The sequence below is a fragment of the Ursus maritimus genome, unplaced genomic scaffold (assembly GCF_017311325.1).
Source record: "Ursus maritimus isolate PB19 unplaced genomic scaffold, ASM1731132v1 scaffold_3, whole genome shotgun sequence".
Lineage (NCBI taxonomy): Eukaryota > Metazoa > Chordata > Mammalia > Carnivora > Ursidae > Ursus > Ursus maritimus.
The window spans coordinates 102845103-102861881 of NW_024425563.1; the positions used below are offsets into that span (position 1 = coordinate 102845103).

At 41.2% G+C, this 16779-nt stretch overlaps 1 protein-coding gene across 2 annotated transcripts in view; it reads left to right on the forward strand.

Annotated features, from left to right (window-relative positions):
- The first annotated feature begins 440 nt into the window (after positions 1-440).
- Positions 441-16779, forward strand: part of LANCL2 (LanC like 2) — a 51275-nt gene continuing 34936 nt past the window's right edge. Inside the window, exons 1-2 of one of the 2 annotated variants that reach the window (XM_040644522.1) lie at positions 441-770; positions 8022-8139. In XM_040644522.1, coding sequence (XP_040500456.1) covers positions 567-770; positions 8022-8139 — 322 coding nt within the window. In that variant the 5' untranslated portion in view covers positions 441-566. The remainder of the gene's footprint in view (positions 771-8021; positions 8140-16779) is intronic. The other variant, XM_040644521.1, reaches the window with a different exon arrangement.

Genomic DNA, 16779 nt, shown 5'->3' on the forward strand with positions numbered 1-16779 from the left:
TCTCGGACGCAGAAGAGGAGCGGGACGCGGCGGTCCGGGGGCGATTCCAGAGCCCGGGGACTCCGGGCCCCGCCGTGCGCGTCGCCGCGGACGGGCTGTGCCAGCCGCGGGTCCCTGTCCCCGCGGGGCCGCAGCCTGAGAGCGGGCGGCGGCGGCGGCGTAGGGGCGATGCGGACCCGCGGAAGCGGACTCTGAGCGGCCGGGCGCGGCCGAGGCTCCGGCCTGCGCGCACCCCGCGGAGCCGGCTCGCTCCCTGCCGGGCATCCGCGGCCCCGTCGGCGTCCGGGCGGGGCGGAGGCCCCACGTGCAGCCCACCAGCTGCCGCCAGATGTGCCAGCCCCCCGCAGCGAGCCAGGCCCCCCGGAGAGGCTCCTGCCAGCTCCCGAGCCCCGCTCGTTCTCGCAGCCGGCGGCCTTCGTAAAGGAAGCCCGTCCCCCTTGTCCCCCGCCGCGCGGGACCCCGACTCCCAGAGCGGAGCTCTACTCGAAGCCCTCGGCAGGAGGTTTGTCCCCACCCGCTCGCCGTGCCGCGCGGCCCCAGGGGGAGGGAAGGAGCGCGCGGCTGAGATGGGCGAGACCATGTCGAAGAGACTGAAGTTCCATCTGAGCGGGGAAGCCGAGATGGAGGAGCGGGCGTTCACCAATCCCTTCCCGGACTACGAGGCCGCTGCCTCCGCGGTGCTGGCCGCCGGAGCGGCCGAGGAGACGGGCTGTGCTCGCCCCCCGCCCACCACCGACGAGCTTGGCCTCCCTTTTCACAACGACGGAAAGGTGAGTCGGCAGCGGGCGCTGGCCCGGCCGTGGGCCGCGCCAGGTGAGGGGGGTGCCGGCGATGGTAGCGTCCACCCGCCCCGCCCCCACGGCGCGCTGACGTCACCTCTCCGCGCCCGCCGGCCCGAGGCCCAACCCGGGAGAGCGGCGGAGTGGGGAGGAATGGCTTCCAGGGGGAGCGTTGTGGGTTTCTGTTTTGGTACCAACTTGCCTTTTGATAGGCGCCTCCTGGCTTTTAGTGCCTTTGAAATACATTGATGAAGCGCTCTATTTATTGGCGCGTGGAAGTGACTGTCAGGGCTGTAGTGGCGGTTTCCATGCGGATTCCTTTTCTGTCGGCCTTGGCGTGCGCTCCAGCCTCTGGGGCTGCAAACGGACCCCCGACATCTGTTCCTAGTTTCCCTAGGAAACTAGTGTCTCGTCAGGCCTGGCCCCTGGTCCCCTGCCCTTGGGACTTACGGCATTGTTCATAAACAGTAGTGTCGTTTGGATTGGTCTTGTCTGAGTGCCCAGGACTTGCAAACGGGGTGTTTGAACAAACGTTCACTTCATAGGGGAAAAGCGGAAATAAAGGAAGACGTGAATATAAGCTTAACTGTTCGTGTTTGGTAAAAGCAGACGTTTACCACTTAGGTTATTGTTTTTTCACTGATCTGAGTGTTCCAAGTCCCACTTCTCCTTCCTGATTCCCCATATATTTTGTATTTTTTACTTTAAGTCACAAGTAGCTTAAGAGTAAAGAAAAGAGGTTTTCTTAAATCCGGAGAAAAAAATATTAAGGAGCCAGCAATGTTTCAAAAAAAAAGTCATAAGAAAAAATTATAATCCTCATCAGTTCATTCATTTCCATGTTATTCTTGTTCTGGTCGAATCCAGTTTTTTCATTAGTTCTGGAAATTCTTACCTAGTTCAGTTTTATGATCTTAAAGTTAGGTGAGATCTGAAAAGGAGGTTTCAAAGGCATTTTCATATGTTAAAGAAGGCTCAAGGATACCCGAGGCCTTGCCATTGTCAGGTTAAGGTGGTTTTTCCCTCTAGGGAGGCATTAACATGAAGGTATTTGGGAACTTCCTGGAGGAACATTACACTCTGTCCACCTCAAGTATCTGTCAATGGGCTGCAGGTTTATAAGGATATTTAATTGTATCTACGTCTCTTCCTGGAAGCTAGGTTGCTGATAGAAATGCTTTGTTCTTGTAAATTGCTAAGACTGAGGGAGACTCAGGTCCTGCAGGATTGTGATCTTCCTAAATTTGTTTTTCCCTTCCTTAGCTTTAGGGCAGCCCGGAGTGCCTGAGGAAAGTCACATACATCCCATGGAGGGGAGGGGTGTCAGCTTCTGCCTGTCCTCGGCTTGCCTTCTGTTCACTCATCACAATGACTATAAATGACAAAAGACTTAAAAAATGGCCGTGGTTAAAGATGTGATGAGAGTTCATTTGATAAGGAAATGCACTTATTCTGTGGTGTGAAACAATGTAAGATAATTGGACATATTGAAATCTATATCCACACACACACCTGTTGGGGAGGGGGCTCTTCCTTTGCCCTGTGGTCCTTCTAGCTGGACTTAGAATCAAATTGACATAAGGAGATTAATAGAAAATCAAATTTAATAGGTGTATTTACAGGGAATCCATACAGACAGGAGATTCCAAAGACAATGAGGCAACATGAGAAGCATATATGAGCTAAGGAGAGGTGTGGGCGGCGGGGTCTGAGGACACAAATCAGGAGAAAGGCCTTTAGCAAGGAGGTGGAAAGGAATGTTTGGAAAAACAAGATTGCCATATTATGCAGATGAGTTCCTTAGGTAAAGGGGAGTCTCTTTTACTAGCTCTCTTCCTGTTGATGCGGTGGTGGGATATAGGTGAGGCTCAGTGGGGTGGAGTCTGGAGCCCATGACCAAGAAAGAATTCTTGAGGCATCTTTGGTGCAAAGTTGGTGGTTTATTAAAGCACGGGGACAGGACTCATGGGCAGAAAGAGCTGCTGCCCCAGGTTGTGAGGGGTGGCTGATTATATACTATGGGGTTGGGGGAAGGTAAGGAAAAAGGGAGGTTGAGAAAATACTTTCATATGTTAAAGAAGACTCACGGGATACCGGAGGCCTTGCTATTGTCAGGTTAAGGTTGTTGACCACTCTAGTAAGGCATTAACATGAAGATAGTTGGGGGCTTCCTGGAAGAATGTCACATGTATCCCACCCAAGAGTTGGCGTTGGGGGCGGGGAGGTTGCAGGGTGTCAATTTATGCTTTGTCTTCAGCCAGCCTTCTGTTCCCTCATCACTGTTACAGGCTGTCCTTCCAATGTAAATTTAGGCAGTTGTCAGGGAGGCAGAGAGCTTTCCTGCATCTGCTGGGTTTTGATTACTTTTTTTTTTTTTTTTAGAAAAGTTATTTTAGAGCAGGAGTGGGGGGAGGGGGAGAGGGGCAGAGGGAGGAGAAGCAGATTTCCTGCCAAGCAGGAAGCCCAACGCAGGATTCCATCCCCAGGGCCCAGGGATGGTAATGTGAGCCACCCAGCCACACCTGGGTTTTGATTACTTTTAACTCAAAATAATGTTCATGGCAAAGTGGCCCATCTTGGGGCTGCCTCCTCTTAGCCCCTACATACCCTAAGGTTTATCATCACTTACTTGTCAATGCTTCCCGTGTAATTTAACATACCAAATAAACATATTTCGTTTTACATCTCTTTTTTACAAGGTAAGAGACAAATCCTTTGAGATTTTCCAGGGACCCTCAGAGAAATCAAGGTTGTTTTAATGTCAAACACCCCATTTAGAATTTGATTTTGGGAAGTTGTCAAAAATGTCGAAAAGTTTGAGCATTTGACTAAATAGGATCGCAAATTATGAAATAATACTTAGTGATTCACATAACCAAAGTGGCAACAGAAGATTGTAAAGGCAAATCCAAAAGGTTACATAGTTGAGAACAAAACTTAACTCTTTTAATATTGAAGACTCAGTTCTCCCAAGTAATCAGAATCGTGATACAGACGACATTAAGCACAAAAAATTACTTTGATAAGACACAAAATCTTTGCTTTCTAGGCAGATTACTTTAAAGACAAACCTTTTGCAGTCTCTCTATAGACCAATAGAAAAGTTTGTCCTTTTAACAGGGGAAACAAATTCTAATTTTGCATGTGTACTTTTGATAATTTAGACTCATTCTTTAAAAACTAATAATTCCAGTCTTAGCCTGCTTGCTCATACAGAGAATTCCTTTCCCAGGACTCCTTTTCCACAACCTTCCCATCCATTCAGGGTTTACCTCTTTCTTATCCTGGAACAACCAGTCATTTTACTTTAGGACACAGTTACACTTTTTTTACACACCTTGCTAAGGGCAAAAGGCTTACTTAGCCCAACCCCCTGCCCCCCATCCTGTAAGTCTGCTTTAACATATAAAAATTTCTTCAGAAATTTTCCTTTATCTCTAAACCCCACAAGATGTGTGTTGGCAAGCATCCCCCAAGCATATGGCCCACCAATATACATCTGAAGGGTTTCATGACTAAGTTTTATTAAACGGTAATAAATGACCTTTTCCCAACAATAGCTATGTCCCTTCAAGGTCCTGAAAATCTTGTTATCCCTAAACTCCCTCCCAACTTGTTGATATATAATCACCACCCCTCACGACCTAATTGCAGCTCTTTCTGCCCATGGGTCCTGTCCCCGTGCTTTAATAAAACCACCTTTTCACACCTAAGATGTCTCAAGAATTCCTTCTTGGCTGTTGGCTTTGAACCCTAACATCTTTCCTACATCATCCCCTAAATGGAGAGGGGACTTTGAGGCTGGGAAACAAGGCAAGGAAGTTCATACAGTTTACAGAGTTTCGTTCAGGGGAACTTACTGATGGGGGTTGGGGTGGAGGATGATCCAGTCACTTTGCGGTTATTCTCTGCGAAGTCCAGAGACGTTAGTGCATAGATGTTACAGAGGGAGGGAACACACAAAAGGGCCCTGTAGTGAGATCAGAGGGCTTGCATGTATCTAATTGGTAGTTAATCTTTAATCACATCTTATGGCCCCACCTGGACATCAGGAAGGCGTGAGGCTGCATTATCCCCAGCAGCTTCAGGGGAGGCCAGAGTAAGCCTCCCCCCATCCTGGCATTGATGGGCATTTCTAGGGTTAGTACATTAACGGTCAAGGGGCCCAGAACACGGAGCCTCAAGAGAGGTCATCAAGTGAACGTGAAGAACAAGACAGAGGGCCAGAGATGGAGTCGGTGTTGTCAGCACACCTGCAGTTTGATTTTGATAGTTTTATTATCATGTGTCTTAGACAAGGACATTTCAGATTAAAATAACGGGGTGATCTATTTATTATGTCCAGATCTTTTCCCAGGTGTGGGAAGTTCTCTGCTATCATTTCTTGGAACAAGTTTTCTGCCCCCTTCTCTTTGTGGGATGGATTCAGATATCGTTGTTTTGTTTTGAAGGTGTCCTATAGATCTCATAGGCTTTTTTCACTCTTTTTATTTCTTTTTTCTTTTTTGTCTTCAGACTGAGTTGTTTCAGAGTTCCTATCCTCTCACTGAGTTTATCTTTTATTTGGTCTACTCTGCTTTTGAGTCTCTTTGTTGTGTTTTCTATTTCATTAAATTCTTCATCTCTAGAATTTATCTTCAATTCTTTTCTATGATTTCTGTCTCTCTGTTAAATTTCTCATTTTGGTCATTTGTTCTTTTTCTGATTTCATTAAATTTTCTTTCTGTATTTTCTTGTAGTTCGAGTTTCCTTAAAACTGGTATTTTGAATTCTTTATTGGATGAATCGTACGTTTTCATGTCTTTGGGTTTGGTTAGTGGCAGATTATTGTGATCTTTGAGTATGTTGTGTTTCCTTGATTTTTCATTAACCTGAAGGAGTCCAGAGCACCTGTGCAGGAGTGGTATCCCTTTCGTGCCCTCTGCTCTGGGAATCTTCTGTGCTACTGTCCTGATTTTCCTCTTCTCCCCAGTCGTAGAGTTCTCTCAGCAACGCTCTGGATACCGTGGGAGGAGAATGAGTCTCTGCAGCAGAGTCCTGCACAGATAGGAGACCTGGGCACTCACTCAAGGGCTCTCCCTTTTCCCTATGGGAGAAAACACGGGCCATCTATTTAGACCTATGCTGTTCCACCCTTGGGAAGGGGTGATGCTGATAAAGACAAGCTCTTACCCAATTTAATGCATACAAACTCATTTTTTTCCCCTCTAAAGGACTGTTGGAACTTTTCCTCTGCAAATCTGGGCTTGTCCAAAGGTTTTCTGATCGGAAAATGATTGCTTAACCCCGGGGTTCTGCATGCACTGTCAGATCACAGCTTGGGGGGGGTTGGCGACAACTAGTTCACAGTCTCCTGTAGGTTCCACAGCCAGTACCGAAATCTCTGCTTATTACCTGATAGACTGGTGGGCTAGACTGCCCACGGGTCCCTTGGTGTAAGGTGCTGGGTTCCACAACTCACCCAAAAGCACTTCTGTTTGTGGATGGATGCCTAATTTTTATTGTTAAAGGGAGGACAAAAACAAGGGATCCTGAGGCCGATGCTGCAGTGATGCTGACATCACCCTGGTTTCGGTCTTTAATATTTATCTGTTAATTTTTTCCTGAATGTACACAAGAGGTTTCTGGATCAGAGATTTATTATTTATCAGACAGACTATAACCAGTGAGTGGTTCCGTGTGTCTCAGGTCTTCCCTGTGGGGCAACACAGTGAAAACTAGGTCAAATGTCCTCCATACGCAGAGTCTATGTATGGTAGGCAAATAATGAAGAAAATTAACTTTTCTCTGGTTTTTACAAATGGAAAAGAGGCAACTGTCTTCCTTTCTCCTTCTGGGAGAGTTTCATTGGAAATATCGTACTCTAAGTCTTTGGGACGTAAATAGATTTCTCCATGCAAAAGATAAAACCGTTTCTCCTCAGTTTTACAACTCAGAAATGTCTCCCTGTTTAAGGGCCTCATCCCCATGAAATATAAACCCGTACCTCTGGGGTTAACTAAACCTCTCTGGACTTCTTACAATGTATACAATTGTAACTTAATTCCTAAGGTTTGCTTTTAGTCCAGAATCCGAAATTTCAGGAAGATTTGCCCTGAAAGCCCTAACTGTGCAATAACATAAAAACATTTTCTCCAGGGGCGCCTGGGTGGCACAGCGGTTGAGCGTCTGCCTTCGGCTCAGGGCGTGATCCCGGCGTTATGGGATCGAGCCCCACATCGGGCTCCTCCGCTATGAGCCTGCTTCTTCCTCTCCCACTCCCCCTGCTTGTGCTCCCTCTCTCGCTGGCTGTCTCTATCTCAGTCAAATAAATAAATAAAATCTTTAAAAAAAAAACAAAACATTTTCTCCAGAGTCTCATAGAGGGACATTTTTATAACAAGTCAGTCCTTCAGTAAGACGCACAGTCATAAATTTGTGTCTAATAACATAACTACAAAATACATGAAAACAAAAGTAATAATTAAAGGATTAAATGGAAAATTCCATGATCATAGTCATGGATTTTAATATACCTCAGCAGTTTCTCTGGCAGCTAGATTTTTAAAAAATTATCAAAGACATAAAATTCTGAACACTATCAACTAGTTATTATAGAATACTGCTAAATTTCTCTTGAGAAAGGCTACCGGTGAATTAGAATACTTGTTTCCTTAGCTCTTAGCAGCCTTGGGACTTAATATTTTTAAATTTTTTTATTATTTGTTAATCTGATAAGGCAAACTATGGTACTTATATTTATTTGCATTTCATTAATTGCTAAGTGATTGAACATTTTTGCATATGTTTGTCATTTCATATTTTTCTTTTTATAAGGTACGTGGATAACTTTAGGTCTATTTCTGTATTGTTATGGTCTTTTTTTACTTACAATGTTTTATATTGCAGATGTTTCCCCCTTGTCATTAATTTTGAAGCCGTCTTTCTTACATTCTTTAACTTATAGAAGTTAACATGTTTGTGTAGTCAAGCCATCTTCTTTTTAAAATTTTTTTCCTTTGGTTTCTACAACTTATTTTTTGTAATCCTACCAATGCCTTATAGTCCACATGGGGCATTGTCTCATTTAAAAACTTACCTTATAAAATCAAGGTAGACACCCTCTAACTAATGAAGCATTGAAATGGGCCAGGTAATATAATTTCTACCTCTTATGTTCTGACAACATATTTATTATAATATTTATTATAATATTGCCCTGTTCTTATGCAATTTAAATTTCTGTATTCTTTTGGTTCTCAGATCATTCATAATTTCACAAGGCGAATCCAGACCAAAATCAAAGATCTTCTGCAGCAGATGGAGGAAGGGCTGAAGACAGCCGACCCGCATGATTGCTCTGCTTACACTGGTTGGACAGGTGAGAAGGTGGGAGACAAGTAATGGGTATGTTCTGTTTTGGGATTATAATTATAAGACTTGAATTTAAAATTTTTCTTCTTTGAAAATGGTAAAGTTTTATGCCCTTTAAATGAAATCTTGAACTTCTTCAGTGATGAGATGCTTTGGAGTTTTATTCCTAAAGAAATCTTTTCTGCTTGAAGTTTGATATGTAGTGTATCATATTTTTATAGCATTATTTATTTGACCTCATACATGGGTATCTATGAAAACACGTAATAAGAGAAAACTTGCCCTAGGCCATTTTTTTTGTTTGCCTTCATTGCTTTGGTCTTTGGGACAAGCTGCAGATGTGATTTCTCCATTATGCATAAACTGCTTAACCTACTGCTTGTACTCATTTGACTCATTTGTACACATAAAAATTTTGATTTTGAATTTAGTGATAATTATTAAATAAGCAACCTGTAATACACATTACATCAAAAAACTTAATTTCAAAATTAACTTGCCTTAATAAATCTTTACCTTCTTATTATTTTACCATATAGCCAGAACATTGTAATAACTGTTTAGGGAGTATAAAAGAAGTAAAAGACCTTCTTCCGAGAGATTAGACTGCAGTATGATTACTGCTAATAACAATTTACTTATCAATTTATAGCCCGTGTTAAAAGTTTTTATCGTTCATTCAATGAACAGCATAGACATAAGTATACATGCTAGCATTACTGAGAAGTGATTCCTTCTTTTGCAGTGTACAACCAAACGTGATGGCCCTCATCTTTTTTTGTGTGTTCATTTTTATATTTATTTCTGTGATACTTTATTTGTATTTGCCTATTAGGAATACAACATTTACATAATCACATTAAAATTAAATTTTTCAATCTATTAAACCCAGAAAGACGTGGAGCCAAAGAAATTTACCTTAAATGTAAATTTAGATAATTTTAGCTAACTTGAGTTAAAATGCAAAGAAGGATTTTTAAAAAATACTTTATTTGTTTATTTTAAAGAGAGAGAGAGCCTGCGAGTGGGGAAAGTGCAGAGGGAGAGAGAGAGAATCTCAAGCAAACTCCCCGCTGAGCGTAGAGCCTGACACAGGGCTCGATCTCTGAGATCATGACCTGAGCCAAAACCAAGAGTCAGATGCTTAGCTGACTGAGCCACCCAGGAGCCCCAAGATAATTTTAGCTAACTTGAAGTAAAAAGCAAAGAAGGATATTTTTATTTTTATTTATTTATTTATTTTAAGATTTTATTTATTTGAGAGAGGGAGAAAGAGCATGAGCTGGTGGGGAGGGGCAGAGGGAGAAGGAGAAGCAGACTCCCCACTGAGCAGGGAGCTCAGTACAGGACCGGAACCCAATGCAGGACTCAATCCCAGGACCCAGAGATCATGACCTGAGCTGAAGGCAGACGCTCAACCTGACTGAACCACCCAGGTGCCCCAAGAAGGATATTTTTAAAGGAAAAATAACATAGTTATTATTAGCACAGATTTCCCCTAAAAAGTCTTTTACTTAAAACATTTCTTGTTGAAGTAGGGGTTTTATGTCCATGATTCTAAATTAGCTATGCATCAGAAACACTTAGAGGGTTTTATAATAAAAAACATATTACCAACCTTCGTCCCAGAATGATTACATGGGGATCTCTGGTGGAGGCGTCCAAGCATCAGTATTAAAAATCCCCATTTGTTGTCATCCTTTGGAATCAATGATAGAGCCGTCATGGAGGTATTTGGTGTGAATGGTTAAACATAATATTTAGGGCTTTGGGATTCAGGTAGCATTGTGGAATCTACTTACACCAATACCTCCTATCTTTTCTCCTAAAACTGTACAGTACAAGAATGAATGAAGCACCCACAACCTTTTTTTTTTTTTTTTTTTAGCAAAATTGTGAGATAGAGAATACACCAAATAAAAATGTATGAAAAACAAATAGAATCCAGAACAACGGTAGAAAGCGACAGTGGTGTCCAGGTGAGGAAGCCAAATGACCCATGGGTGGCAAAATGTGTTCTGCAATTCCCCCTCTCCCAAATCAGTAAATAATTATTCTTAGAAGGATGAGACCACCGTCAGGGGGAGTTTTTGAGGGCATATCTGATGAACACGAAGTGGGCAAGAAAGAGAGGCAGAAGAAAATGGTATGGAGAGCTGCATACAGGGAACAGAGGTTATAGAAATTTTTTAAACAGCATTATTCTAAAGGGGATTATCTTATGAGGCAGAAACTTCATCCCTGGTGGTACTGGCTAATAGTGTAGTCAGAAAGGAAACGTCAGTGGTAGGAACCCTCGTGAAACAAATAAGGGTATGGGAATCAAAGGAAATCTGGTCACCACAAGTCACCATATACAAATAAACTGTCACTTAGTAAGAAGAGGATGCCGTGAGATTAAGAAAACTGGGAAAGCTATCCTAACACTTTCCCTCTTTTAGCGAGTCTTCCTATTAAGAGTTTATTCAAGAAATTCACCTAATTCAAACATAAGAAAAAATTCAGTTGTATACATAATATTAGAAAAAAAGGAATATCAAATTTTGTCAGTGGAAGAAGAAAAAAACACCAGGAAAATGCCATTACAATGTGGAGAAGAATTACAGCATTTTCAACATTAATTTTGGAACTTAATTAAGCAATTGTGTCACAACCAGAAATAAAGGAGGGACCCAGAAAAGAGACGGCAGGACAGTGAGATGATGTGGAATAAGAACTGAAAGAACACAGAAAAGAAATTGAAGGACAAGGGAGAATCACTTCAGAAATAAAGTCCAAATGATGAGGGGCTGAGGAAAGAACTGACACTACAGAAAGCACGACAATACCATAAAAACGAAAAAACATAAAATGAAGAGAGAGCTCTGGTTTCTGGTATGGGATGTGATGAGTTTAGAAGTTATCACTGCATCCTAAGAAGTAAAAGCTGAACAGACTGAGAGAGTAGCAATTCTGAGATCCATTAGTGAAGTGAGGTCATAGGGCAAATGTCTGCAGCGAAAATAGGAGAGACAGGCAGGGAGGCAGAGAAAATCACAGTTCGCTGGAGCAGAGATCCATGCTCAGGGGCATCCCTGGGAACCAGTGAGGGGGTGAGAAATTTAAACTTTAATTGATGAATTGCTAGAGGCTGAGTGTGAACCGTTAGGAGAGTAAAATGCCTTTAGATGGACCCAGTTATAAGGACCCTTCTTCACTTTTTCAAGTTTAACTCCGGGCGTTCTCTCAGGTTCTCACTGTAGTTATTGGAGAAAAATCCCTTTGTGCTTCTGGAAGGGGGAGGAAAGAGGAACAGTTTTGCAATATGCCAGAGCATTCTGTTTCTCTTCACAAGACTGACCCTCAGGAGAAACTGTTTTACCAGAGCCTAGCCTACTGGAGTTTTATTGAAGCCAGACTTCCCTGGGGGAAGGGAAATACCTAAGTCCACCCTGCTGTGGCTGGGCCTTCCACGTGGGAGAAGGGAAGTGCCCAACTCCAGCCACCTGTAATGATGCTGTCCAACCTACAGGATGAAAACACTGAGAAGCACTAGGAAAGGTCATAGTCCAGGGGCACACCGAAAACTGAGACCTAATCATAGGACTGTAGAATGCTTCTACTCCCCTATTCCTTACCACCACATCACTAAAGGACTGGTTACAGCAGTTTCTTTTACCCAGTACATTATGTCCATCTTGCAATGAAAATTTACAAGGAATACTAAAAGGCAAAAAAGTAAAATAGAATTAAAACAGTTTGAAGTGACTAAGTAAACATCAGACCCAAAATCAGATATGGCAGGAATGTTGACATTATCAAACTAGAAATTTTCAAATACTATGATTAATAATGCTAAGGATTTTGGTGGAAAAAGTAAAAAAAAAAGTTTTGATAGGGATTGCATTAAATATATAGATTGCTTTGGGTAGTATAGACATTTTAAGACTATTTGTTTTTCCAATCTATGAACATGAAATGTCTTTCCATTTCTTTTTGTCATATTCACTTTCATCAGTGTTTTATAGTTTTCAGAGTACAGGTCTTACACCTCTTTGGTTAGGTTTCTCGTAGGTATCTTATTATGTTTGGTGTAAACTGTAAATGGGATTCATTTCTTAATTTCTCTTTCTGCTGCATCTTTATTGGTGTGTAGAAATGCAACAGATTTCTGTACATTGATTATGTATCCTGCAACTTTACTGAATTCATGTATTAGTTCGAGCAATTTTTTGGTGGAGTCTTAGGTTTTCTATATAGAGTATCGTATCATCTGGAAATAGTGAAAGTTTGATTTCTTCCTTGCCGATTTGGATGCCTTTTATTTCTTTTTGTTGTCCAATCGCTGTGGACAGGACTGGGATTCTAGTACTGTTAAATAACAGTGGTGAGAGTGGACATCCTTGCCTCGTTCCTGACCATTAAGGAAAACCCCTCAGTTTTCCCCATTGTGGATGATATTAGCTGTGGGTTTTCCATAGATGGCCTTTATTTTGAGGTATGTTCCCTTTAAAACTACTTTGCTGAGGGTTTTTATCATGAATGGGTGTGCTTTGTCAAATGCTTGTTCTGCATCTGTTGAGAAGATCATATGGTTCTTATCCTTTCTTTTATTAATGTGACGTATCATACTGATTGGTTTGCAAATATTCAACCACCCTTACAAGCCAGGAATAAATCTGACTTGGTGGTGAACGATTTTTTCGTCTTGTTGGATTAGGTTTGGTAAGATTCTCCTATGAAACCACTGGTCCTGGACTTTTGTTTGTCAGGAGGTTTTTGATTACTGTGATTCAGTTTCTCTGCTGGTTATGGGTCTGTTCATATTTTCTATTTCTTCCCGTTTCAGTTTTGGTAGTTTATAAGTTTCTAGAAATTTATCCATTTCTCCCAGATTGTTCAATTTGTTTGGTGTGTAGATTTTGTAATAGTTTGTATTTCTGTGGTATTATTTGTTATTTCTCCTCTCTCATTTCTGATTTTATTTATTTGGATCCTTTCTCTTTTCTTTTTGATAAGGTTGGCTGGGGGTTTATCAATTTTATTAATATTTTCAAAGACCCAGCTCCTGGTTTCATTGATCTGTTTATTTTGTTTTTTTTTTTAGTTTCTGTATCATTTATTTCTGCTCAAATCTTTATTATTTCCTTTATTCTGCTGGCTTTAGGCTTCATTTGTTTTTGTTTTTCTAGCCCCTTCAGTTGGATTATGTTGTTTCTTTGAGATTTTTCTTCCTTGAGGTAGACCTATATTGCTATATACTTCTCTCTTAGGACAGCTTTTGCTGCATCCTAAAGGTTTTGGACTGTTATGTTTTAATTTTCATTTGGTTCCATGTACTTCCTTGATTTCCTGGTTCACTCATGCATTGCTTAGTAGCATGTTGTTAAACCTCAATGTATTTATGGTCATTTGAGATTTTTTTCTTCAGGTTCACTTCTAATGTCATAGTGTTGTGGTCAGAAAAGGGGCATGGCATGACGTCAGTCTTTTTGTGTTTGTTGAAGCCTGTTGTGTGATCTAAAACATGAACTATTCTGAAGAATATTCCACGTGCATTCAAAAAGAATGTGTATTCTGCTGATTTAAAATGCAGTGTTCTGAATATATGTGTTAAATCCATGTGGTCCAGTGTGTCATTCAAAACCATTGTTTCCTTGTTGATTTTCTGTTTAGATCATCTGTCCATTGATGTATGTGTGATGTTAAAGTCTCCTACTATTGTATTATTAATTAGCTGCTTTCTGTTTCTTTTTTTTTTTTTTTTTAAAGATTTTATTTATTTATTTGAGAGAGATAGAGAGAGCCAGCAAGAGAGGGAACACAAGCAGGGGGAGTGGGAGAGGAAGAAGCAGGCTCATAGCAGAGGAGCCTGATGTGGGGCTCGATCCCACAACACTGGGATCACGCCCTGAGCCGAAGGCAGACGCTTAACGACTGCGCCACCCAGGTGCCCTGCTTTCTGTTTCTTATTAATTGTTTTACATATTCGGGTGCTCCCATGTTGGGTGTATAAATATTTACACTTATTCTGTCTTCTTATTGGATTGTCCCTTTTATGATTATATAGTCCCCTTCTTTTTTTTTTTTTTTTAATTTCAATTTTAGTGAACATACAGTGCAATATTGGTTTCTGGAATAGAATTCACTGATTCATCACTTACAGCAACCAATGCTTATCTTTAATATCCATCACCCATCTAGCCCATCCTCCCCTCGTTCCTCCCTCAACCCTCAGTTTATTCTTTATCGTTAAGAGTCACTTATGACTTGTTTCACTCTCCTTTTTTTCCTTACCCTGTCCCATATGTTATTTGTTTTCTTACTTGAATTCCATATATCAATGAGATCATATGGTATTTGTCTTTCTCTGACTTATTTCACTTTGCATAATATGCTATAGCTCCATTCACATCATTGCAAGTGGTAAGATTTCATTCTTTTTAATGGCTGAATAATATTCCATTTTATATATAGTTATATATATGTCACATCTTTATCCATTCATCAGTTGATGGACATTTGGGCTCTTCCATATTTGTCTGTTGTTGATAATGCTGCCATAAACATTGGGGTGCATATGCCCCTTTGAATCTGTATTTTTGTATCCTTTAGGTAAATATCTAGTAGTGCAATTACTTCCTCATAGGGGTACTTCTATTTTTAGCTTTTTGAGGAACTTCCAAACTGTTCTCCAGATTGGCTACACCAGTTTGCATTCCCACCAACAGTGCAACAGGGTTCCCCTTAATCGCATCCTCACCAACATCTGTTGTTTCCTGTGATGTTAATTTTAGTGATTCTGACAGGCGTGAGGGGGTGTCTCTTCATAGTTTTGATTTGTGTTTCCCTGATGATGAGTGATGTTGAGCATCTTTTCGTATGTCTGTAAGCCATTTGTATGTCTTCTTTGGAAAAATGTTCATGTCTTCCCATTTGTTTTCTTTTTTTTTTTAATTTACAGTGAGAGAGTAGGAGTAGGAGGGGGCAGAAGGAGAGGGAGAGAGAATCCGAGGCAGAATCTATGCTGACCACAGAGCCTGAAGCAGGGCTTGCTCTCACAACCCTGGGACTACAACCAGAACTGAAACTGGAAATTGGACACTTAACCGACTGTGCCACCCAGGCATCCTGTCCTTTCCCCATTTCTTAACTGGAATATTTGTTTTTTGGGTGTTGAGTTTGATAAGCTCTTTATAGATTTTGGATACTAACCCTTTATCAGGCATATCATTTGCAAATATCTTCTCCCATTCTGTAAGCTGCCTTTTAATTTTGCTGATTGTTTCCTTTGCTGTGCAGAAGGTTTTATCTTGATGAATCCCAATAGTTCATTTTTGCTTTGTTTCCCTTGCCTCCAGCAATGTGTCTAATAAGAAGCTGCTACGGCTGAGTTCAAAGAGGTTTCTGCCTGTCTTTTCCTCTAGGATTTTGATGATTTCCTGTCTCACATTTAGGTCTTCCATCCATTTTTAATTTATTTTTGTGTATGGTGTAAGAAAGTGGTCCAGTTTCATTTCTCTCAATGTTGCTGTCCAGTTTTCCCAACACTATTTGTTGAACAGACTGTCTTTTTCCCATTGGATCTTCTTTCCTGCTTTGGCAAAAAGATTAATTGACCATGTAGCTGTGGGTTCATTTCTGGGCTCTCTATTCTGTCCCCTTGATCTATGCATCTGATTTTGTGCCAGTACCACACGGTCTTCGTGATTGCAGCTTTGTAAAATAGCTTGAAATCTGAAATACATGATACCTCCAGTTTTGTTTTTCTTTTTCAGAATTACTTTGGGTATTACTTTTCTGGTTCCATACAAATTTTGATATTGTTTATTCTAGCTCTGTGAAAAATGCTGGTGGTATTTTGATAGGGATTGCATTAAGCGTGTAGATTGCTTTGGGTAGCACAGACATTTTGACCATGTTTGTTCTTCCAATCCACAAGCATGGAAAGCTTTCCATTTCTTTGTGGCCTTTGCAGTTTATTTCATAAGTGATCTATAGTGTTCAGAATAGAAATCTTATATCACTTTAGTTAGATTTATTCCTAGGTGTCTTATTTTGGGGGGCAGCAGTTACACATGGGATCGATTCCTTGATTTCTTTTTCTGCTGCTTTGATATTGGTGTATAGAAATGCAATAGATTTCTGTGTATTGATTTTATATTCTGCAACATTGATGAATTAGTTCTAGCAATTTTTTGGTGGAGTCTTTCGGATTTTCTTTCTTTCTTTTTTTTTTTTTAAGATTTTATTTATTTGAAAGAGAGATAGTGAGAGCGAATGTGCATACAGAGTGAGAGGGAGAAGCAGACTCCCTGCTGAGCAGGGAGCCTGACATGGGACTTGATCCCAGGACCCCAAGATCATGACCCGAGCTGAAGGCAGACGTTTAACCAACTGAGCCACCCAGGTGCCCCGTCTTTCACATTTTCTACATAGAACATGTCATCTGCAAAGAGTGAAAGTTTGACTTCTTCCTTGCGATTTGGATGCCTTTTCTTTTTGTTTTCTGATTGCTGACGCTAAGACTGCCAGTTCTATGTTAAATAGTAATGGGGACAGTGGAAATCCCTCTCTTGCTCCTGACAGTAAGGGAAAGGCTCTCAGTTTTTCCCCATTGAGAATGATATTAGCTGTGGATCTTCCATATATGGCCTTTATGATGGTG